Here is a 25,866-nt window from a genome sequence, read left to right as displayed (position 1 = left end):
ATGAGTGGTTTGTAAAATCTAAGTGGACTGAAGTACTTAAGATGTGAACTATGGATATATATTTTTAAAACTGAAAGCTGTAGAAAAGTTTTGCTTACTTCCTGTAGAAAGTACTGAGCAAAATCACACAATGGCAATAGCATACACTGAGAATGTATCTTAATCTGAAGCAATAAAGCAGTGCTCAAGAAGTTGAAGGTCGCTTTGGAAGATCAATCCAGGCTTGAATATTCTCATTCTGAAATACCTTTGTTTTTTTCTTACCCTACATAGCTTCAAAAGGGATTTTTTTTTAACTGCCTGCTTCCCACTTTAATAAAATATTAGGAAAACTTTTAATAATCTAGATGGGTATACTTCTTTACACTGCTCCAGCTGTGTTCACTGCAAGATAGGAAATTATTCTGAAAACGTTTACTGAACTACTGTTGTCTTAGATCATTTGTATCATGATGAAATTAGAAAGCCTCAGAGCTATATTTCTGTGTATTATTCCTCCATTTCCACTGTAGCATTTGTACTAAGAAAGATGTTGAAAATATGAGTTCTGGTTCTGATGTTAATATTATGGCTCTAAGACACAGTGTCAAAGTCATACAACATCCCCAAGCCCCATCCTGTTTCCCCAAACATTAAATAGGGAAGTTAATACTTACCTTATCACACACAGATGTTTAGAGAGTGAATGAAAAAAAGTATCTGAAGCACGTTGGGGGCAGGTGTGTCTGTGGAAAGGCTGCATAAAACCAAGATACTGATTTTTTTCCTGCCTATGTTTCAACTGAGCTATTCTTTTAAACATTAAAACAGAGGCAATCAACAAGGAACAGCTTACAAGAACCATAAGGTTCTTTTAATGGGTCTAGCACTGTATCAGCCTCATAGTGCAAGAAATCCTTGTAGAATTAATGGATGGAAGTGTTGCAAAAATGTCTACTATTTCAGTTGATTCTGTGGACCAAGCGTAAGGTTCTATAATAGTAATTTTTATGGTTATAACACCTACTAGCTATGGGACTCTGAGAAAGTCACCTAATAACTCCATACCTATTTACCTCATCTACAAAATAAAAATATAGTACCATTTACTTCACAGAGTGTTACAAGGATTAAGTGTCTTAAGGCTAGGATTGGCAGACTATGGCCCATGGGCCAAATCTGGCCTGCTACCTGTTTTTGTAGGGGCTGCAAGCTAAGAATGATTTTTTACATCTTGAAGTAGTTGAAAAAAATCAGAAGACTATTTTGTGACATGAGAATAAATGAAAATCAATTTTCGGCATCTGTGAATAATGTTTAATTAGAACACAGCTATGCTCATTTGTTTATGTATTGTCTATGGCTGCTTTTATGCTATAACAATGAAGCTGATTAGTTGTGACAGAGAACCCAGGCCTACAAAGCATATTTACTCTCTGGCCCTTTACGGGAAAAGTATGCGAACTCTTGATCTAAGACATAGAAAACAGGATCCTGTTTAATCCTCACGACTCTACAGTTAAGTGGTATTAAGAACATTTTGCCAAAGAACAGGGTAAATAAATTGTCCAAGGTCACATAGCTAGTCAGGGAAAAAGCCAGCCGGACCCCAAAGCCTATTCTCTTTCTAATGTATCATACTAGTATATTGGTTTCGTTTTTTGATACATTAACAGCGATCATAATTTTAAGTAGTTTAATAGAATTTCACTAAGTATTTAATACTGATATTATTTTATATATCTTTTTCTTTTTTCAAAGACTGCAGAAACCAGTTGATCTATACTGTTTTAAATGCTGTGTAAACAGGCTTTGCTGTAAATTTCAATTCCTTATTAAATTAAGAGAAGACTTTGCATATGTAGACAGCCAAGACAATTGGGGATTGAAAATCTCTCACAAGACTTAACGTTTTCATGAACACAGCATTCACAGAAACTGTAAACCATGTGATAAGTGTACGTTAGTTTTTATATTTCAGTATTTGCTACCCCCACCAAAGGTTACCCTCAACCAACCCACTCCCCTTTGTAGCCTTCCTTTTAGAAACCAAGGTGCCACTGCAATATAGGAATGTGAACAGCAGTAATTTTGTCACAAGAGAATATTGTGATCGGCATACAAACTGACTTGAAGGCAACTTTATTAGCTTTTATTTTAAAGCATGTAATTATCAAGGATGAATATCCCAAAGTCTTCCAAGACTGAAACAAGAACCATGTTACTGTGTGTACAGTGTGTCACTGTTACAGGGTGCACCATAACTCTAGTAGTTTGAGAATTACGTGAACTATTTTAAGGGCTATGTCATGATATACAGAAGGAATTCTAATTTTCAATACTTTCAAATTAATTTTCTTTGTCATAGGTGGTTGTATTACTCCATTCTCACATTGCTATAAAGAAATACCTGAGACTGGGTAATTTATATGAGATTTAATTGGCTCAGGGTTCTGCAGGCTGTACAGAAAGCATGGTGGCCTCTGCTTCTGGAGAGACCTCAGGGAGCTTTTACTCAAGGCAGAAGGCAAAGTGGGAGCAGGCGGCTCACATGCCAAAATCAGAAGCAAGAGAGAGCAAGGGGGGAGGTGATACACACTTTTAAACAACCACACCTTGAGAGAACTCACTGTCGCAGGAACAGCACCAAGGGGATGGTGCTGAACCATTCAAGAGAAATTCACACCCATGATCCAATCACTCCCACCAGGCCCTGCTTCCAACATTGGGATTACATTTTGACATGAGATATGAGTGGGGACAACATCCAAACTATATCAGTGATCTTAGTTTAAATTCCTCAGAGTGATCAATTTGGTAATTTTTTTTGATAGCAGTACTGTCAGCAGAGGTTAGACACATTGAGAGTGCTGAGGATGTGCTGCAGAGATTTTACTCAACAGTCCCTTGCATTTACCAAGGAGGTATTGGCTGTAGACCTACTCTTTTGTTTTTTCTCCAATTAGTTCCAGATACTGCTGCTGGATCTACTCAAGGCCCACATCTATTCCTGATGCCATATAAGCTGAAACATTTTGTGACTATCCACCAAAGGAAGCATGAACAGTAAACACAAGAATCCAGTCTTTTGCCAATGATATCATGGCTCTCTCTAGTCTCATTTTCCCTTGTTTGCATCCTAAGCTTCATGCAACCTAGACACACTCTTCATAAATATGTCCTTGATCTTCCTCCCTCCACCATATTTCTTCTACCTGTTCCACCTCCCTTTCCACTTGCAGAGTCCTCAATCTTCTCCTTTAGGACCCATCTGAAATGTCTACTCCTTAATGAAAACTTTTCTGATCTCTTTAATGGCATGAGATTTCTCTATCCTAAAGACTCATTAGCCCTTTATATTTCATTGTACTAGATCCAGCTAGTTAACTGTAAATATTTTTTATCATCCCTAAGAAGTCATAAAAAAACTTATTGAGAGTAGGAATGCCTTAATTTAGAACCAGTAGAATATTACAAAAAATATGTAGCATGTGGGAGAGACTATGGAGATATGAAAGCCACGAAAGGAATTTAAACTTTATCTTATGGGCATCAGACAACTATTCTTGAACAGAAAAAGTGACATACGAAAAAAATGCTACAGGAAAATTACTGATTACTTGTATTTACTGTAGAGGGGGCTACAGGGAAACAGTAAGGTTATCCTGGAGACTGCAGAAGAACAGTACATTGGAAAATTAGTATGGCGGAGGAAACAATACCCCTTTAAAGAAGAAAAGTAAAGAAACTGGAGAGTTCAATGATGCTGAAATTGGAGGATCATGAAAATAGATTAGAGGAGGCAGGGAGGAAATAATGACCTGAAGAACATGCTGGAAGAGCCATATAAGAATGATAATGGGCAAAAGTAAAACCAGAAGTTCTTTTACTTTTATAGCCATCTTCTGCTTTACTTTTTAGGGAAGCTTGAAAATAGTGTTTTCAAAATCTGCTTTGCTTATTCCAGTTAACAACTAATACTAGCTACATTTCTCAAAGTGAGTATCCAGATGGCTCAGCTATTTTAAAAGATACTGATAATTTCAAAGTAAGTTTTCAGAACTAAAAATCACCATCTGACTTAACTTTTGCACTGCAAAAGATTCATTTAACAAATACTGAACAGTTGATCCGCTGGCACTGTTATTGCATTAGGGTATACAACAAAGGAGTGCTTGCTGTCATGGAGCTTATGTTCTATCTAGACGCAGATGACTAACATGCAGTGTGACTAGACATCCTGGTTTGCCCAAGATTGAGGGGTTTCCTGGGGTCCAGAGCTAAGCCTGGGAAATCAGTGACAAACAACAAATGCTAGTGGTAGCTGATCTCCCAATGATCCCTTAAAACCACCCTGCCCCCCACCTCCCACTTCCTGGTATTCATGCCCTTATGTAAGCCCTTCTTAGGTTAAATAGGGCTGACCTGCATAAGTAACAACACATTGTGGAAACGACTGTGTGTGACTTCCAACGCTAGGTCTATGAATTTCATGTGGCTTTCCGCTGCACTCAAGCAGCCCTATGGAGAGGCCTACTTGTCAAGGAACCAAAACCTCTTGCTATCAGCTATGTAAATGAACCATCTTTAAGGGAGATTCTCCAGCCACAGTCAAATACAGTCAGACTTTCAGATGACTTTAGCCCTGGACAGCATGTTCACTGCAACATTTTAGGAGATCTTAGAACCACTCAGCTAAGTCACTCAAATGCCTGACATACAGAAACTGAAATAAAGCTTGATGCTAAATTGAGGGGTAATTTAATACAGAGTAGTAGATAACTAATACAGTGCTAGTGAAAAGTTATGCCTGGTAAGGACTTAGGAAGGTAGGCACTATTTTTGGTAAGTGGATTTGGATAAGCCTCTCTTACAAAGGCATTTGGGCAGAGATCCAAAAAATAAGGCAGCAAACCAGCAAAAGGATGTTCCAAGCAGAAGAGTAATGGATTTCTGACTTAGTACCAACTAAAGTGCTTGTTAGAAGAACGTCAAATGTGTCATTGCGACTCAAATAGGGTGAGCAGGGTAGAGAAGGGAGTGTGGCAGGACATCAGAGGGAAGGGTAGAGCCTGGCAGAATAAAAAGTAAGGTGTTTGACTGAGTCAAGGGAAGCCACTGGAAGGTTTTTAAAAGCGCCATCTTCTTTTGGTTTTCTATTGGCAGCTTGGATTCTGAGCATGCAACATTCGACTCTGTAACAAGGCTGACTCTGGTTCAACTAGGCTGTGTGGATGAAATCTATGACCTCCCCAAGCATTTGAAGTTCACGTTTTCTTTTTCTTTTGAGACGGAATCTTGCTCTGTTGCCCAGGCTGGAGTGCAGTGGCGCGATCTCGGCTCACCACAACCTCCGCCTCCCGGGTTCAAGCGATTCTCCTGCCTCAACCTCCCAAGTAGCTGGGATTACAGGTCCGCGCCACTGCGCCGGGACTAATTTTTGTATTTTTTAGCAGAGACTGGGTTTCGCCACGTTGGCCAGGCTGGTCTTGAACCCCTGACCTCAGATGATCCACCCGTCTCGGCCTCCCAAATTGCTGGGATTACAGGCGTGAGCCATCGCGCCTGGCCTGAAGTTCTTTTCTACAGAACTTTGCTGTCCGATATACATGAGGCTACACAGCCACCTGGGCACCTGGCACGGGTCTAGTCCAAATTGAGATGGGCTGTTAACTCTAAAACACACACTGGATTTCCAAGACTTAGAACCAACGACAGAGCGTAAAAGATCTCATTAATTCTTTTAGACTGATTACATGCTGAAATGACAGGATGGGCTAAATTAAACACATCATTAAAAGCAGTTTCACCGATTTCTCTTTACTCTTTAAAAATGTGGCTACTATTAGAATTACATACGTGGCTTGGACTGTGTGTCTACAGGGAGCTCCTGTCACGCATTCTGTGCACTCAAATTCCGCCGGTGTCCTCCGCCGGAAGGGCCGCCTCAGAAAGGCCGAGCCTCCGGCCCGGCCTCTCCGGTTTCCCGGGGAAGCGGTCCAACCACCCGCGAGGGCTCCGAGGTCGGCCCCGAGGGGTAAGGGCAGCCCTTGCCCTCGCGACAGCCATTCACCCGGCTCCGCAGGTGCAGCGCGCGGTCCTCAGAGAAACCCCGACCCTCGCGTCGCTGACCCGGCCATTCATTAATCGGGGGCTTCCCAGGGCCTGGGAGCAGCCTCGGGCGCCCCACTCCCCCATTCTCGCGTAGCCGTCTCCTTGACTGCGTCACACCGAGCGGCACAACCACCAGGGAAGGTAACTGGGAGGACGCGACCTCCCTCAATCAACAGCCAACTAGGGCTGACTTAGCGGACCCAGGTCCCGTTCAGCCACTGCGTTCCCTCAGCTTCCTGGGCCTCACGGCGGCGGAGGCGTGGCCACAGCCTGAGAGGCGGGTTTCCTGTCCAGTTGTGAATAACTTCCGACGTGTACCGGATGTTTCCTCAGTGACAATCAGGAAGTCGGCGTGTCGAGTGGCTCTTCCTGGCCGCTGAGTAGGGTTAAGGTCTGAGGGTCTTGTGGGGCCAGGGCGCTGATCACCAGGTGTTTGGCTTGGTCAGCTCTTATTTCTCGCCTGGCAATGGCGACGTACACTTGTATAACTTGCCGGGTGGCGTTCCGCGACGCAGACATGCAGCGGGCCCACTATAAGACGGACTGGCACCGCTACAACCTGCGGCGGAAGGTGGCCAGCATGGCCCCAGTGACCGCCGAGGGCTTCCAGGAGCGAGTGCGGGCGCAGCGGGCCGTCGCGGAGGAGGAGAGCAAGGGCTCGGCCACCTACTGCACCGTTTGCAGTAAGAAGTTTGCCTCTTTCAACGCCTACGAGAACCACCTCAAGTCCCGGCGGCACGTTGAGCTGGAGAAGAAGGCGGTGCAGGCCGTGAATCGGAAAGTGGAGATGATGAATGAAAAGAACTTGGAGAAAGGACTGGGCGTGGACAGTGTGGACAAGGATGCCATGAACGCGGCCATCCAGCAGGCCATCAAGGCCCAGCCGTCCATGTCTCCCAAGAAGGCGCCCCCAGTGCCTGCAAAGGAGGCCAGGAGTGTCGTGGCCGTGGGTACTGGTGGCCGTGGGACCCACGACCGAGACCCGAGCGAGAAACCACCCCGGCTCCAGTGGTTTGAACAGCAGGCAAAGAAGTTGGCAAAGCAGCAGGAGGAGGACAGCGAGGAGGAGGAAGAGGACCTCGATGCAGACGGTGAGGGCCCTGTCTGGGCGGGGAGGGTAAAGAGGAACTTGGCCGCCGCTTAAGTTTCCAGATTTATACTCGAGATGGGTGTGTGTGTGTGTTTGAGAGCTTTTAAGTAAAAATGATGAGGGAAGGTGGTTTAGACGCTTTCTGAAGTGCCTTATCTGGCCAGCAGGTTTGGCTGTTCAGTTCACTCAATTCATTCTCCAAGGCCTAAAACGTTGTCTGGAAAAAGAAGTGCTTAATGCATATTTGGAGAATGAATTGATGCCTTCTCTGTTTTGGATGAGGAGGCTTTTAACATATGCACAGGACATGCTATCGTTATACTAGCTGCCGTGTAGTTTGCGATTCTAGTGGGTTTCCAGTTATGATGGTTTTGCACTTAATTTAGTTGAGTAAAACAGAATGAGGGGATCAAAACCAACTCAGCCAGAAATTTGGAGCTGGAGCTAGCAGCCTCACCTCTTTGACTTTATGAGCTATTTATTGCTTACTTCCCTCATCCCACATCTTATTAACAGTGCTGGTGTAGTTGTTCATATCTTAGTCTGTTCGCTCTGCTATAACGAAGTATTAGAGACTGGGTAATTTATGAACAACATAAATGTATTTTCCCATAGTTCTGGAAATTGGGAAGTCCAAAATCAAGGTGCTGGCAGAGTCAGTGTCTGGTGAGGGCCTGTTCCATAGATGAAGTTTTCTCATGGTATTATCATGTGGTGGAAGACGCAGAAGGCAAAAAAGGGGCTAGCCCGTTCCCTCGCACTAATCCATTCATTCGGGATTAGTGCTTGCCTAACCTAATCACCCACTAAAGGCCCCACCTTAATGCCATTTCATTGATGATTAAGTTTCAACATTTGAATTTTGGGAGGGAAACATGCATTCATTCAAACCATAGCCGTTCATAGAGCACCCTCCCAGCACATACACACACCCCATAGTACTTTTGTGAAATAATAGATAGAGGCATTGTTTTAGAAGTTTATAAAAATATTCAGCCAGATAGGAGACTCCCTAACTATACGTTCAGCACTGGGCTAGGTGCTGTAAGGCATAGGAAAGAAACAAACAAAAGACTCCTGTTTCCTGGAAAAGAAAGACTAAGGAATTTCACGGCCATTCAGATGAGTCTGTGGTAAACAAATAGCTAAAATTGAGATCTTGAAAGAGGAGTTGTCCTTGGGAGTTGGGGTGTGGCTGTTTCTCCAAATACAGGACTGTATCACCTCATGTGAATTTTTGTGGTATCTTTGCTTGCTACTACTTTTCTTAAACTTTGTATTTCAAAATTCTGGCTTGCAGATTGGGAAGATATTGATTCTGATGAAGAATTAGAATGTGAGGATACTGAAGCAATGGACGATGCAGCGGGGCAGGATGCAGAGGAAGAAGAGGCTGGGGAAGGCCCACCCCTTGGTGCCATCCCTGTCACGGACTGCTTATTTTGTTCCCATCATTCCAGCTCGCTCATGAAGAATGTGGCTCATATGACCAAAGTCCACAGTTTCTTTATTCCTGATATAGAATATCTTTCAGATATTAAGGGACTGATTAAATACTTGGGTAAGTACAATAGTTTTCCTTTCAATGAGGAAATAATCACATTATTGGGGGACTGGTCTCAAGGGAACATTAGTTTTGCATTTTTCATCAATCTTTGATATAATTGCTTGCTTATTTTGTGAATGATTTTTGAGTTTCAGTGACAAATAGTGAGATTTAATCTGGTTTCAAAAAGCTTTTTTCATATTTTTTCCTTACATTATTTTTCTAGGAGAGAAAGTTGGTGTTGGCAAGATTTGCTTGTGGTGCAACGAGAAAGGGAAGTCCTTCTACTCCACAGAAGCTGTACAGGCACATATGAATGACAAAAGCCACTGTAAGCTCTTCACAGATGGCGATGCTGCTTTGGAATTTGCAGACTTCTATGATTTTAGGTAAGCATAGTTTGTAATATGAAGTAAAGTGAGTTCATATTTGCTTTGAAGTGATATTAGGTGTGCCAGTGCTGGATATGTTTGGCACTGTACAACATATCCTTAATAACACTTATAACACCTCTGTATTAGGTAGTTCTTTCCTTGTAGTTGAGAAACTCAGTTTAACAGAGTTTAACATATCTAGTAAAGAGAAGACCTTAGACCCAAACTGAAGTTTGACTTGTTTTTGCTTTTGCTCTGGTTAAATCATCAAGAGTTCAGTTTTGCCAGTTACCCCTTGAACAGAGATACAGAAATCAGGTTTCACATATTGGGTTCCTGGAGAATCCTTGCATCACCCAGCTATCTCCTGAAGGAGTTGAGACAGTTGCTAAACCAGGCCCAAACCAGGCATCTGATGGTGAGATTACCCCATTGGTGGTTCACCCCTAACTAGAATCTTTTTTTTTTTTCTGAGAAAGATTTTTGCTGTCACCCAGGCTGGAGGACAGTGGCACAATCACGGCCTACTGCAGCCTCAGCTTCCCTGAGCTCAGATGATCCTCCCACCACAGCCTCCCCAGCAGCTGGTGTGCACCAATATGCCCTGCTAATTTTTGTATTTTTTGTAGAGATGGGGTTTCGCCATGTTACCCCAGGCTGGTCTTGAACTCCTGGGCCCAAGTGATCCACCCGCCTCAGTCTCCCAAAGTGCTGGGATTACAGGTGTGAGATACCATGCCCGGCCCTAACTAGAATCTTGAATATTTTGTATGTCATTTAGCAAATATATGTTAAGTACTTGTGAACAACTAGTTGTCAAAATTCCTGTGAGCTAGCACAGGAGATAAGCAGATGTGTATAATTACCATGCCAGGCATGCATAGACCAAGTGATACCATGTTCAGAAAAGTCTCAGTCTTTTAAGTCTTCCTTTTGCATTTTCTCCCTGATTTCTCATTTTGCAGCTGGAGACTTGCAGTTGGTGGACATGACTGGGTGGAGGTAGAGGGGAGGATTAGAGGCTGTGGCAGTAGAGAAACAATGAATGTCTGCTGGTGGTGGGAAGCATCCTCTTTCGGTATTTATCCCTCTCAAGTTTCCTTTTAGACAGCAGTGTTGATGACCTTTTGACTGATGTTGTAATCAGAGTGGTCAAAGCAAATACCATGGATAGTCAAGTGGCTGCCATCAGCAGTAGGCTTGGAATGCCCAGCACTTGGTCTCTCATCCTGTGGTTATATTCAGAATCCTACAGTCTCATAGATTTCAATATCTTCTGTAGGCCCGTGACCCCCACATTTATATCTCTAGTATAGCCTTCCCCTCAGCTGTAAACTGAAGATATCCAGCTGCCTCCTCAATATTTCTACTTGTGTCCAAAAGGGATCATTAACTTAACCTGTCCAAAATCAACTCCTGCTATGCATCCTAATCTGCTCTCTGTAAGTAAATGGCATCTCTGTCCTTCTAGTTACTTAAGCCAAATGCCATGCGGTCTTCCTTTATTCTTCTATTTTCTTTCATGCTTACATTAGAATCGATCACCAAATTCTGCTTTATCTACTTTTGCACTATCTATCTTCAGAGGCTGACTGCTTCTCACTACTTCTACTGCTACTACCCAGGTCCAGGGCACCATCATCTTTCGCCTGACTTCCTGCAGTAGCCTCCTGCTGCCTGGTCTCCATACTTACATCCTTACTACCCGCTATGTTCTATTCTCAAAACTGTAACTAGGGGGATCCTTTTAAAACATTAAGTGAGGTCAAACTCTGCTCAGATTCTTTCAAAGACTACCTATCTTACTCAGAGTAAAAGCCAAAGTATAATGGCCTGCAAGGCCCTGCACTTGATGTGGAGCATCTGTGGTCCTGTGGGTTTTGTATTAGTTGCTGTCTGGATTCCTAACTATTCCTCTAATGCATCAAGTGTGTTTCTCAGGACCTTTGCATTTGCTGCTGTATTTGTTTATATTATTCGCTTAGATATTCACTTGACTTGTCCTTCACTTCTTGCAGGCATTGACATAAATTTCACCCTCTCAGTGTGGCCTTTTTTGACCACCTTCCATAAAATAACACCTACCCAATCCTTTTTATCCTGTTTTATTTTTCCTTATATCCCCTACTGCTATTGTGTGTATTGTATATTATTTATTGTCTCCTCCTTCTGGAATCTAAGCTTCAAGCCCTAGCCTTTTGTTGTTGTTACTGTTGTTCTTTACTGGGTGTTGCTTAAACCATTAGTTTGAATTAAAATATGTAACTGATGGAAAGGGTTCTCCCTTAGTCCAAATGATGTATTTTTCATTCCATTTACAGTTTTATTTTGTTGGTGCCTAGAAATGAGAAATTATATGAGCTTTTCTTCCTAAAAATGAATATTAAATGATTTGTTTTTCTTAAAAAAATAAAAGTTAGCCAAGTGTGGTGGCATGAGCCTGTAGTACCAGCTGCTTAGGAGGCTGAGGTAAGAGGATCACCAGAGGCCAGGAGTTTCAGGCCAGGCTAGGTGACATAGTGAGACCCTGTCTCTAGGGGAAAAAAAGGAAAAAAAAAAAAAAGTTGATAATGCTTAATAAAGAAAACTTGGAAAATAGAAAGCCTTTACATACAAAGCTAGTGTTTATGGAGTGCTTACCTGCCAGACACTGTTCTAATAAGCATTTTATGTGGATTCACTCCGCTAAAAAATGACAAATTACCTATAATTTCACTTGTTTACTTATTTTGGACCTGAAACTTTTTATTGAAGAATAAACTTACAGAAAAGTGCATATGTGTATATAGCTGGCCCTCTGTAGTCATAGATTCTCCATCCGTGCATCCAAACTAAAGTATTCGAAAAAAATTTTGTCCATACTGAACATGCACAGACTTATTTTTCTTGTCATTATTCCCTAAACATTTAGTACTGTGTAACAACTATTTACATAGCATTTACAATGTATTAGGTATCATAAGTAATATAGAGATGATTTAAAGTATGCAATGATTTAAGTTATATGCAAATGTTATACCATTTTATATCAGGGACTCGAACATCTGCAAATTTTAGTATCCTAGGGAGGTCCTGGAACCAATCCCCCATGGATACCAAGGGATGACCGTACTTGTGATATCATGATTCAGTTTAGTGAAATTTTAAATATAACTAGCACCTAGATCAAGCATCAGCATGTTAATAATACCCTGACATTTCCCTTGTGTGTCCTTCCAGAAACTACCCCTCCTTTCTCCAAGAGTAACTACTATTCTGACTTATAGCTGCATAGATTGGTTTTGCCTGTTTTTATACTTTATTTAAATGGAATCACAAAGAATGTACTCTTGGGTGTGGCTTCTTTTGCTCAACTTTATGTTTGGGAGACCCATTTATACTATTTTATATAGCTGTGGAGAGTTCTTATTGTTACAGAGTGTTCTGTTCAGTGCTCCACAACATCTAGTCTACTGTTGATACACATTTGAGTGGTTTCTAATTTGGGGCTATTATAAACAATGCTGCCACATCATTCTAATGTGTCTTTGGCAAATGTTTATAGGTTATCTGTTGTGTGTATATGTAGGAGTTGGGCCAGAGGATATACATATGTTCCATTTTAGAAAATACTGTCAAATTGTTTTCCAAAGTGGTTTTCTATACTCCCACTTGTAGTGAGGGAGAGTTTTTCATTTTAGCAACTATGGTGGGTGTGTAGTGGCTTTAATTTGCATCTCCCTGATGATGATTACTGCAATCAAGAGCCTTTTTATGTATTCATTGGCCATTTGGATATCTTTTTGTGAGGTATCTGATCAAGTATTTTGTCTGTTTTCTTATTAGGTTGTCTGGTTTACTGTTAATAATTTAATGTACACTTTTCCAATTACTTTTTCATGTGTATCTATGAATAGCATTTGTCAACATTTTTAGGAATATAGAGATTCTTGTGGACCTGCACTGTCCAATATAGTAATTACTGGGTATACCCATATAGCTATTTAAATAAATTGGAAGTTTAATTAAAAATTTAAACATTCAGTTCTTCAGTCAGACTACCTGCATTTCAAAGTTCTGTGCTGGAAAGCTCATGTGACTGCAGTTACTGTATCAGACACAAAGACATATTGATAGAACATTTTCTGTCATCACAGAGTTCTGTTGGACAGCACTGTTCTATAACTTGTTTTCATAATGGTTAAATTGAGTGTAGCTGCATGTCCAGCTGTACGTTCTCCTTCTTTTCTTCTCTGTTAGGGAGCCTTTCTAGGGAAAAACAAATAGAATTCTGTTATAGGTCATTTGCTCACTTCTACTACAGACAAAATGCTAAGGAGTTGTTTTCTCCCAAAACCTTTTAACTGTAGTTCCTACAGCTGCTTCCTCCCCTCTCCCTCTTAGGTAGCTTAGGAAGTTTGCCACATTTGCAAATGAAGTTTATGTCTTTTAGTTCAATTTGAGATACTAGTCTATTTATTAGTGCTATTTCTCTGTTATAGGAGTAGCTATCCAGATCACAAGGAAGGGGAGGACCCCAATGAGGCTGAGGAGTTGCCCTCAGAAAAGAACTTGGAATATGATGATGAAACCATGGAATTGATTCTGCCTTCTGGTAAGTGCGTTTGTCAAAAATAAATAGCTTAATGCCAGTGGGATTGAGGGAGAAGCATATCTCCATCAATTACCTTCCATACTGAGGGAAATAGACCATAAGCTTAAAGTATATGTTTGGGTTCTCATGTACAGTGTAAACCCTGAAGGTTGCTGCTCAGCTCTAAGTTGCCTGTTTTGTTTAAATTTGATCAGTGTTTTTTTCATTTCTGGGTTATGGTTCAGAATATTTGATGAGGCATTTCTTTTTTCTTTTTCTTTTTTTTTTTTTTTTTTTTTTTTTTTTAGATGTAGACCTTTTCTATTCTGTTCTTTATTTATTTTTTATTCTTTGGTCCTGTATAGGTTTCTCTTGTTAATTGTAATCTTACTGTTATTCTTTGAACTGATACCTGTTTCCTTTTGTTGCTCAGACTTCCAAATGGTAGTTTGGTGTGGGTGTATCTGACTCATGGTGGAAATTTATCCACCATGAGGTATGAAAAGATGAAGAATAACATGAATGTGAGAAGCATAGATGGTTGTTTATTGTGTAGGAAGAAAGAATCGTGATTAACTGATAAGAATAGGAGAAGCTACAGAAGACATGTTTGAGAAATGAAAGGAGATGGAAAGGTAGAGATGATAATAAGATCTTAATATCTGGTATTTACCGAGCAGTTAGCACATTCAGGCAGATGTATTTGTCTTTATAGGCCAACGTGAGTTAGATTCCAGCATCTTCATTTTACATATGAAGCTTAGAGAGGCTGAGTAATTTACCAGGATCACATACCTAATCAGTAAAGCCTTTTTCCAATATCTGTATACTGCCTCGGGAGATTTGCAGTAATGGTGCAGGCAGGAACAACACACCCTGCTGGTGGAGAGGTCTGCAATGAAGCAGCCTTGTCTTACGGCTTTCCACATAGAATGTCACTGCTTAGGTACAGATGGCTATCTTTAGCTCAGAATGATAACCTTGTAAGGCCAAGAGCAGCTTTAGAGTGTGGCAATAGGAGGAAAGGTCAGGCAGAACCTATTTTGAAGATGACAGTTCTTTCTACAGTGATAAGAAGGTTATAATGCAATATACTATTATGGCCTATCTAATACACAGTAGTAAAACCTAAATCCCCGAGAACCTTTTCTAGTCTTTCTCTGATGACAAAACCCATATAGAACATCAGAAATATGTTTAATAACTTATTTTCCAGAACTGTATGTTTAATTGTTGTCTCCTTAGCTTCTTCTTCTTAAACGGTAGAATCAGATAACCATAGACCTTAAGTAAATTGAATAAGGCAATCCTAGTACAGCAGTGTCTGCCATGTAGTAGGATCACTATAGTGTTTGCTTCATTTTGCACCTACTTTAGCACAATATATTACAAAACTTAGCATAACATGAGCATATCTATTTGAGAAATCTAGGATGTTTCAGAGAAGTTTTCATCTAGACTTTACATTTTTGAAACTTACAAAAATAAAGAATCCTCAGCTTTGTCCTGGGTGATTGAGTTTTTTCAGGTATCTAAAAAGACACCCATTTTGACTGCCAAAGCCAAGCCCATTTTTGGCTTTGGCTAGCCTTAGAAAGATCTTAGAGAGATCTTCCTCTCCCACATCCAGATAGCTTAGTAATTCCTAAATGTCTTTTGAGTATTTTTTTTTTTTTGTATTAATTTATCTGTGTCACCATTATACCCTCCTGTCTGGTCATCTCTAATCTGGTTTCCACATGACCACCAAAACATTCTTTCTAAAACACCAGTAGATTTTCTTTACTCTCTGTAGTTCCTCCACTGGGAGCCATTGCCTTTAGGGTAACTGAGTTTCTCTCGCTTCTGGTCCCTCAGGTGTGTAGTGCTATTCCTCTACCCCACCCACATACACAGTTTTCTTCCTCTGGGTGTTTGCATGTGTGGTGCCTCTTTTATTCCTACTTTTCTTGTAAGATTCAACTTATTTAGATTCAACCCTCTGGGAAGGCTTCCTGAACTCATCTCCTGTCCATTTACTGGGTAACAAGAGTCTCCCCGCTGCTGCTGGGACACTAAATTCTAGTTACTCAGATTGAACTTCAGTAAAATCAAGCAGGCTATCTCAAAGCCAATGACAAAATGTATCCACTAGAGGGCACTGTGAGCATTTATTTTGAAGATTGTGGTCTGGCAAGGTTTTTTGGGTTTCCTTCATTGCTCTTCAGCTCTTTTGGAGTAAGTTGGTATGAAAGGCCCATTCAATTGGATGTCAGAAATTGTAAGGCCATTTGTTAAGAAGGAGTGGACATTAGCCTGGTGTGATGCTGTGTGCCTATAGTCTCAGCTAAGGCAGGAAGATCACTTGAGCCCAGGAAGTCAAGAGTCACAAGGCTGCAGTGAGTCATGATCATGCCACTGCACTCCGGCCTGGGTGACAGAACAATACGCTGTCTCCTAAAAACAAAAAAGGAAAAAAAGGAGTGGACGGTCTAGCTTTTGGCTACTGCTGTGTCAAAAGCTAGATGGACAGGTTGCATGCTTCACCATGACTTAGACATAACCAATCCCTTATTTATTGGGCGGTCACCCTGTGTTCTAGAAAATACTTCTTCTTGATGAGGGCCTTCAAGTGTAGCTGTCCTTAGCCCATCATACGTGGTGCTAATATCAGGTGGTCACTGACATTGGCACAGGGCAGGGGGGAGCTCTGAATGCTGTTTTCAGTTCCTTCTTACCAGCTGTTGGAAACCTTGGCATTGAGTATTGAAGCCATTTCAAGGACGCTTTAAAAGGCCAACCTGCTGTAGGATGTATTTCCACGTGTTGCTTAAGTATATAAATATATTGAATTCTTATGTACTAATGACCAGCATTATCACCTTGCAAACCTGGAGTGTCCAGACCTAACGTTATAAATAGAACATCACAGTAAACAATGCTGGAATTTCCTGTAGACCCTCCATTTAAGCTTGTGTTTTTATCCATCAACTCACTTATTTCTTGTGGTCTAAGAGCTTTGTTAACTCTTACGCTGTCAAAACAGTCAGGTTCAGGGAAAATGTTTTTATCCAGACTAGTATCCAAAGACCATGTCTTTGAATCGAAAGGTTCTTTTTGTCATCTCTTGAGTATGATAACAAAACAAGCAACTGAAAGTAACTACTTTTCCATATCTGTGTAGCAAGCAAATTATTTTCCAGTTATTTTGGCAGGTATAGGGACTTAAAATAACCAAAATAATTTTCTTATGCACATTAAAAGTCTGGATCCTAAAAGCAAATACAGACTTCCACAATATTTATAGTATCTGGTTCATGGTCTTTTTACACAAAAGATTCTGAAAGAAATGACTTTACATAGGTAAATATAAATCTTTCCTGGAAACTGTACACAGGGTTCTACCTGGCCAAATAACCAAACATTTTCAGGGAAAATGGCTTTTTTGTGCCTTATGTATATACTGTTGTTAAATATCTGCATGGTTATGTCTGTCTGGGAAGATGTTTGATTGCTTTTGTTCTAATTAATATTCTTGTGAAAGGATAGCGTGTATTTAGTAAGCTTTTAGGTAATGCTGATGACATTGGCTTAGGGCCCACCTTTGGAGAGCCACTGCTCTGAGGGAGCCTGGAATTAGTCATCTCTAAACCCAGCCCCCTTCAGGTCATCTCCCTTGAACCAATGACACAGGAGTTGGGACATTTTCCCTAGAAAGGGCCAGAGGTGATCGTTTAGGCTTTGTGTGCAATTCTGTCTCTGCAGCAGCTTCCCACCTCTGCTGTTGTAGCAAACACCAAAGCATCGAGAGATGATACCTACACAGTTGAGCATGGCTGTGTGGCAGCAAAACAAACCAAAACAGGCGGTTGGCCGGATTTGATTCTCTAGCTGTAGTTTGCCACCCCTAGATTAATATATCAGATGTGCCTCACTCTCTTAAGAACCTTGAATTGTTCTTCCAGTAGGTATCTTTACTTACCTCAGGTTTTTATTATTCCAGCTACAGAATTTCCAGTTGGTGGCCAATACCTTTGTCCCATAGTTTTTGTTTTTTTTTTCTGGAGACGGAGTCTTGCTCTGTTGCCCAGGCTGGAGTGCAGTGGTACGATCTCGGCTCACTGCAAGCTCCGCCTCCCGGGTTCACACCATTCTCCTGCCTCAGCCTCCCGAGTAGCTGCGACTATAGGCGCCCACCATCACTCCTGGCTAATTTTTTGTACTTTTAGTAGAGATGGGGTTTCACCGTATTAGCCAGGATGGTCTCGATCTCCTGACCTCGTGATGCACCCGCCTCGGCCTCCCAAAGTGCTGGGTTTACAGGCGTGAGCCACCGCGCCTGGCCCCATCCCATAGTTTTTTTATTTGAAATATACAGAGTCTGTTTTCTTTTTTCTCACTCTGTTACAAGTTAGTGGGCCTATGAGATAATGAGATATACAATCATGTGTTGTAATGACATCAACATACTTTGAAAATTAAGTTTAGAAATTCATTTCTGAAAGCATGATTGACTTACATAGTTTTACCAGATCCTACTAAATAAGCAAAAGCTATAGACAGAATTCAGCTTAATCATCTTTTAAAATTCAAATTCACCAGGTGATTTCCATCATTTAGGAAGCACTAGGTCAGGGTTACTCAGCCTTGGCACTATTGACATTTTGGACTAAATAATTCTTTGTTATGGGGGGCTGTCCTGTGCATTTAAAGATGTTTAATAGCATCTCTAGCCTCTACCCACTAGGTGCCAGTAGTACCCCTCTAGCTGTAACAACCAAAAATGTGTTCAGTCAGTGCCAAATGTCCCTTGCTAGATAAAATCCCCATTGGAGAATCACTGCAATAGAGAGTTTAAGCAAAAGAAAGGTGGACTGATTTCTATTTTAGATCCTGACTGTGGCTTGTAGTCCCAAACATCAGAACTGCTCTCTGTGCTTAATCTTCTTCCCATATATATATGTATAATTTTTATTTCTTTACATATATATAAAACACTAAAAATCTCTTATCTCCTAGGCCCCTATTATCTGTATTAGTAGGGGTTTCTATGTGAATTTTTTGGGAGGCATATTGTATGCAAGTAAGTACACAATGCTAAGTTTTTCACTTAACAGTGACTTGCCATTTTCTTTTTAAAAAATCTGTTGTTTGGTTTTCTTTTTCTTGCATGCTTTCTTTCTTTCGCTTTTTCATTTTTATTTTACATGCTGCTTCATCTTTCTTTAGTAGATAGAACAACTGTTTCTTCTGGTACATCGATTTTCCATCTAGATATACTAAAAGATCTGATTTGGAAAGCCCTTGCTTTATAGCTCTGCCTTGAAAAAACTATCCAACTCAGTGTTTCAGTATTGCTCTTTTGAAAAACAGGTGCCAGAGTGGGTCATCGCTCCTTGATGAGATACTACAAACAGCGATTTGGCCTGTCAAGAGCTGTGGCAGTTGCCAAAAATCGGAAGGCCGTGGGCCGAGTACTTCAGCAGTACAGAGCCCTGGGATGGACTGGCAGCACAGGTACATTGATCTTTACAACTACAGACCAGTCTAAGAACTTGTATTTCTAGAACGGGTCTGGGGAAAGCTGTTTCCATTTATGTTGTCCTTGTGGATCCTCTCTAGGGCAAACTTAACGTCTTGGCTCCAGGGACTTCCATTACCACTTGATATGTTTAAGGCAATAAGCCCAAAGTGCTATGACTTAGAAATTTCATATTCCTGGCACAGTGATTTTATATACCATTAACTTTTTCAGAAGATAATAGTTACAAAAAGAATTATTTAGTAATCACCAAAGGTTGAAATTATCCTGGAGGTTACGCAGAGGAATTAGATAGTATCCTAGTGGTTAATAGCTTGAGCTGTGGAGTCAGACGTGACTTATGTGATGTACTTAGAGGTTCTTATATGATGAGCATGAGTAATTTAATTAATATAAGCTTCTGTTTCCTCATTTATAAAACAGAGATGATAGTAATAAGACCTACCTCTTAGAGTTGAGTGGGTTGAATGTCATGCATGTGTGATATAGTGCATGCCCATAGTCAAGGTTAGCTATCAGTCCCCTTTTTTGTAATTTTCCCATAGAAAATTTAGCAAAAGTTAGAAGAGTAAAGCATGCCACTGCAATTGTTGAGCTTTGAAACCTCATCAGTATGGTACTCTTTACATCTATTCTGATGTGTCTGCTGGATGAAGCTGGTTATATCCTTAGATCTTCAGGGAAAACATTTATCCAACTGAGGACTGTGGAGAAGATAAGAGGAGGGCTGCCTTCCGATCGCCTGGGAAGCTCTAGGCAACTAAAATCCATTTGAAATGGCACTGTGTCTGTATGTGGTTTCCTTCACTGTGGCTACTTGGGAGCTGTGTGGCCACTTGAATCTGACAGAGACTTGGCTTCATCTTACTCGTAGCAGGAAGTATTGTCTGACTCGATATATAGCTTCTGCCTTTCTCATTAATGGGGCTTCGCCTTTTGGGCTTATAGACTCTTCCAGATGATGAAAACTAAAGATGCTAATCCCAGATAAATGTATATATACAAAAGTTCTGGTATGCAATTCTGGGGTCCACAGAGACCCCTGAGGCCCATGGCTTAGAGACCCCAAGTTAGCAACTCTGTTTTAAATACAAGAACCTAGTTACCCCAAACTAACCTTTTGAATTCTCTGCCAAGGTTGGATTTTCTCTGATCACAAATAACAGACCTTTGCCTAATTTCTTAACCGCCTTCCAATCATAGGAGCGGCTCTTAGGCGAGAGCGAGACATGCAGTATGTCCAAAGGATGAAATCAAAATGGATGCTGAAGACAGGAATGAAGAACAATGCCACCAAGCAGATGCACTTTCGGGTTCAAGTGAGATTCTGAGAGTCTGCTGGGATTGAGCGATCATCTCCTGCTCAAGTTTCCTCCTTGCCCTGAGGACCAGTGAAAGCGAGATCATAGGAGAGACCCTTTTGCTGCTACTTCATTCGTTCTGACCTAATAATAAAAGTTAGAATCATATGAGTTTTCAGATGTCATTTTTGAATAGTGTTGAAAGGTTGTGTTTTCACAAGGTAGGTCCTGTGTCTACTGGACCCTGGGACTTGCACTGCTGCCTGACAGTTGCTTCATCGCCTCAGCTTTAAATGATTTATGGTTGTCAGAGTAATGTGAGGAATCAGGAATGACTTGTGTGCCCCAAACTTAGTTTAACTTTCAGAGTAACTCACCATGTCATGGCACTGGGACCTATGTAAGGGGGCTTAAAGGCTTATGTAGGGGCAAAGTTGAATGTCACTCATGGAATGTATCGTGGCACAGCAGGTAGTGAATATCTCTGGGCACTTGCATTAAATCCAGGCTAAGTAAAAAGAACATCAATAGCTTGCCGTAAAGGTTTTGTATTTCTAAACATGAATGCACAGTTTCTGATGCAGTTTCCAGTGTACTCTGATGCAGTTTCCAGTGGTGCAGTTAGTCTAGGAGGAAAGTAAAGGTAAAATGTTTAGGTATCATTTTAGAAAGGCTACCTCAGGGTCAAATCTCAGGAGAAATTCTCAGGTTAGGTGGCTTAGAGGAAGGCACTGATAATATTGAAAATGAAGCTAAACATGAAGTTCAAATCCATTGAGTTATCTTTGTGACCTTGGAAAAGTGACTTGGCTTTTTAAATCTGTAAAATGGAGGTGTTTATTATCTCACAGGCTGTTGGGGTTAAATAAATCTGCTAAAGGACCCAACACTCAATTGAGTCCCTGGCAGAGTTAGTGCTTAAAGTTCTCTTTTACAGAGCAAATATGCCACACTGAGTAAGGCATGGTGAGTTTTAGTCAGTGCAGTATTCAGAGTAGTGGGTTCAAGCATGCCAGGAGAATGTGGTTGCCCTCACGGTGTATTAACCAGACCTCATTTGCTAGACAAGGTCTTTTTCTTTAAACTTTGGATGCAGAGTTGAATTAATTATATCCCATTAGTGCCCAGGTTCCCTATTATCCAACAATGAGGACTCCTTGGTTTTAATTTTGCCCCTTCAATCCTGTTTTCTGCCATTCTCCCCACAGAAGGACCCAATCTGTTGTGTTTGACACACCTTTAAATCTATAGCCCGAGAAAATGGTGTAGGGCTTTGCATGTGGTATGTTTTTAATTTATGCTTAACCAAATGTACATGATACTGTGTTATAGTTCTTCTCAGTTTCATTTTTCATTCAACATTTTTTCACTCCACATCTAGTAGTGTCTAGCTCATTGCTTCTGACTGCTGCCTGGTATTCTATAGTGTATGTCTACCACACTGTCCTTACTGCTTTCTCTAGAGCTGACACCTTGATTGCCTTCAACTCCATATCACCTTACCAGCTAGCACTGTTAATGCATACCTCACTTATATACATGAATATAGATAAATATACATTTATGTCATCTTTTAATTTGTCATCTCTTTTATCCGGTGAGGGGCATGGGAGGCAATGAGAACAGCATGTTTACTGACCTGTAAAATACTAATACTATCTCTATTTATTTCATTTTTGAGACAGGGTCTTGCTCTGTCTCCCAGGCTGGATGCAGTGGAGTGATCACTGCTTACTGCAGCCTCGACCCCACGGGCTAAAGTGATCTTTCCACCTCAGCCTCCGCGGTAGCTGGGACTACAGGTCTGTGCAACCATGCCTGACTAAATTTTTTTTTTTTTTTTTGCAGAGAGAGAGTCTCACTATGTTGCCCAGGCTGGTCTTGAACTCCTGGGCTGAAGCAATCCTCATGCCTCAGCCTCCCAAAGTGCTGGGATTATAGGCGTGAACCACCACGCCCGGCCTCTTCATTTATTTAATTAGCTACTTCTTCCAGGCTTCAGGAGACACCTTAGTTCTGATTTTGGGTTTGTGGAACAATCCATTGTCTCACTTCTATCCACACTGTAATTTTATAAAATTCAATTTATTTGCTTTTCTGGAGTAGAATTCTATTTGCAGGATGGAGGATGGAGGGGGGCCCAGCAAACAAAAAGAGATTTAAACCTTATCTCCTGATAGTTAAGTGAACGAGACAAGAAACATGACAAATGGACTTGTTATTTTGGGGGAGCCTCTTGGTGGTACAAGAAAATGTGGCGATGTCTTTGATATTTTATTTGCTTGTTGTTCCTTTGGGGTGTGTTTATCTTTCTTTCTCTAGGTGCACCCTGTTCCCCACTCTGTTTTCTGTATTAGGATTTTTTGGGCTTCCTGGTCCATTCACACATAGTCATTTACTATCAGTTCTCCCTGTTTTGGTGTTTTCACAGCTACATGTCCCTTTTCTGGTATCTTATGCCTATCACACTGGAGAAGTGAACACATGTATGTGGGCTGAACCTGCCAAACAAAGATCCAAGCATAAAGCCTAGGGAATGCTTCTGTTCTTACATTTCTCTGCCCTCACTGTGGTATTGACATAGCGCTTTTGTTCCTCCAATTTTTAAAAAATTTTTGTGGGTGCACAGCAGGTGTATATGTTTATGGGGTACTTGAGATGTTTTGATACAGGCGTGACACCATTATTTCTTCAAATTTTTATTCTCCACATTTCTTTTTGATAAAAAGAGCTAATCTAATCTGTATTGACATACACCCCCCATCCTGCCACAGTACCTATTGTCCTTAAAACAGTTATCTAAACTTACAGTGGATGCCAGAGTCGTCATGTTAAAGGTTCTTCTTCGGCTGGGTGCGGTGGCTCACGCCTGCAATCCCAGCACTTTGGGAGGCCAAGGTGGGCCGATCACAAGGTCAGGAGATCAAGACCATCCTGGCTAACACAGTGAAACCCCGTCTCTACTGAAAATACACAAAATTAGCTGGGCAAGGTGGCAGGTGCCTGTAGTCCCAGCTACTTGGGAGGTTGAGGCAGGAGAATGGCGTGAACCCTGGAGGCGAAGCTTGCAGTGAGCCGAGATCGCGCCACTGCACTGAAGCCTGGGCGACAGAGTGAGACTCCGTCTCAAAAAAAAAAAAAGGTTCTTAGTACCAAGCCAGCGCTGGCTGCTGCAGCTGGCTGCCAGCAACTTGTGTGGAGCCTTTCCTCCTGGGAGGCATTGCAGGACCAGATGGTGCCGGCAAGTGTTTTGTCAGTCTTTACCTTGAGACATCAAGACTGGGATCAAAAGTGAGAGAACATAATCTTGTCCCTTCCCATGCATGTTACAGAAACCCCTAGCTGCCTTTGCTGCCCGTCTACAGACTGGACAGGGTCGAGTTAATCTTTCTGCTTTGTGTTTTACTGAGTATAAAGTGCCGTTTTCTGATTCTCCACTGTGGGGTATATATAGTATTCCTATTTTACAGATGAGGAAATAGACTCAGATGAGTTCAGTAACTTTTTAAAGGAGACACAAAAGGAAGCCAGAGATGACAATTTCTTATTCTGCATTTTTTTTTTTTTTTTGAGACAGAGTCTCACTCTGTAACGCAGGCTGGAGTGCAGTGGTGTAATCTTGGCTCACTGCAACCTCCACCTCCTGGGTTCAAGCAATTCTTCTGCCCCAGCCTCCTGAGTAGCTGGGACTACAGGCATGCGCCACCACGCCTGGCTAATTTTTGTATTTTTAGTGGAGACAGGGTTTTGCCATGTTGGCCAGGCTGGTCTTGAACTCCTGATCTGAAGTGATCTGCCCACCTCAGCCTCCCAAAGTGTCCTGCATTCCTAATATTGCAGCACATCTGTGCAGTGTCCTCAGCGTCATCCCAGCCTAAGGAGCACACTTGGGGAGAAGGTGGGGCTATATAAAAATGTATTCAAATCCATTAGATTTGCAGCAGCTGTGCAAAAATCTCATTTTAAATCCAAAAATACATACAATCTTACATTTACATTAATACATGAAAGAAAATATCACCTTTTCTTCCCTAGAAGGTGATCAAAATTTGCCCCAATTTTGGTTATTTGTGGAGTCCTCATTGTTAAGCTGTTTTCCTCCACCTTGATTATCGTTTCTAAACTCTTAAGGTCTCATTGAACATTATTAATTTGGAATTCACAATAATTCATATGTGGGAGTCCAGGTAAGAGCTGTGTTGCCAACTTTCAACGTGCAGCCATTTTTGCAAGAGAGTTGCTGGCAGTCCTAGAGAAATTTGTAAGTGCTAAGAAGAATACATGTCATTTAATTCAGACTAATTTGCAATTGGTACATTAGTTATTTATGACACTGAAATTCATAGAGATTAAGAAGATTTGATTAGCTTGTTAATGCTGCAAACAGTTAAAATTTTAGAATAATTATTTATTTATTGTTTATGAGGCACACTTGTTTCTCTAATTTGTTCTCTCCTCATGTATGTATCTTACCAGGCAGCAACTGTTTCCCAGCCCCACCTCCAGCAAGGCGTGGTCATGTGACTAAGTCTGGACCAGTGGTTGTGCACAGAGGCAATGGATGCAACTTGACTACAGATCCTCACAACTCTGAGATAAGCTGCTTTTCTACTCGCTGCCTGTTTTTCCTCTCCCGAGCTGGAAGTGAGGTGCACCAGTGTTATCCATGCAGATAAGGACTATACCTCAGGGAATGGCAGAGCACTAGTATGGCAGGGCATTAGGGAGGAGAGGTGCTCTGCCAACTGGAGCTGGCTGGACTGTTAGTGAAATAAATTGAAGCCATTGTGTTGTGATGTTTTAGTTACAGTAACCTACCTAGCTTATAATCTGATAGAGTAAAAATCCATGATAATGCTAATATGACCTGGCATAATTCAAATTTAGATGCAATTGGCAATTGCTGTTTCTTATCTTACCTTTGCCCCTGTTCTCAATCTGAAGTGGGCTAATTTTTTTTTTTTTTTTTTGAGATGGAGTCTCACTCTGTTGCCCAGGCTGGAGTGCAGTGGCACAATCTCGGCTGACTGCAACCTCTGCCTCCTGGGTTCAAGTGATTCTCCTGCCTCAGCCTCCCAAGTAGCTGGGATTGTAGGCACCCACCACCATGCCCAGCTAACTTTTGTATTTTTAGTGGAGACAGGGTTTCACCATGTTGGCCAGTCTGGTCTCGAACTCCTGACCTCAGGTGATCCTGCCTCAGAGTGCTGGGATTACAGGCGTGAGCCACCACCCCCAGCTAGAAGTGGGCTAAATTCTTACACAGGGTTGGTTTTGGGGACAGTTAGGAAGTGCTTGCTTCATGATAATTTGGGACTTTCTCAGGTCAATATTTTCAATATTGTCCCTTTTATTAATTTCTTTTGGA

The 25,866-nt window shown here is 41.4% G+C and overlaps 1 protein-coding gene across 2 annotated transcripts; it reads left to right on the top strand.

The window, feature by feature from the left end:
- Nucleotides 1-5,641: 5,641 nt before the first annotated feature.
- ZNF622 (zinc finger protein 622) lies at nt 5,642-22,230 on the top strand. Of its 2 annotated transcripts, XM_030813923.1 has the most exons (7): nt 5,642-7,184; nt 8,484-8,744; nt 8,956-9,118; nt 13,585-13,697; nt 19,029-19,172; nt 20,401-20,516; nt 21,707-22,230. In XM_030813923.1, the coding sequence occupies exons 1-7, from the start codon at nt 6,560-6,562 to the stop codon at nt 21,728-21,730; spliced, it is 1,446 nt and encodes a 481-aa protein (XP_030669783.1). In that variant the 5' UTR covers nt 5,642-6,559; the 3' UTR covers nt 21,731-22,230. The 2 variants fall into 2 exon arrangements, with proteins under 2 accessions (XP_030669783.1, XP_003263222.2); XM_003263174.4 differs by lacking the exon at nt 21,707-22,230 and having other exon boundaries at nt 20,401-20,666.
- The last annotated feature ends 3,636 nt before the right edge of the window (nt 22,231-25,866 follow it).

The sequence above is a fragment of the Nomascus leucogenys genome, chromosome 6, assembly GCF_006542625.1.
Source record: "Nomascus leucogenys isolate Asia chromosome 6, Asia_NLE_v1, whole genome shotgun sequence".
NCBI lineage: Eukaryota > Metazoa > Chordata > Mammalia > Primates > Hylobatidae > Nomascus > Nomascus leucogenys.
The sequence above is the reverse complement of the archived record's forward strand: the minus strand, read 5'-3'. Positions and strand labels throughout refer to the sequence as shown.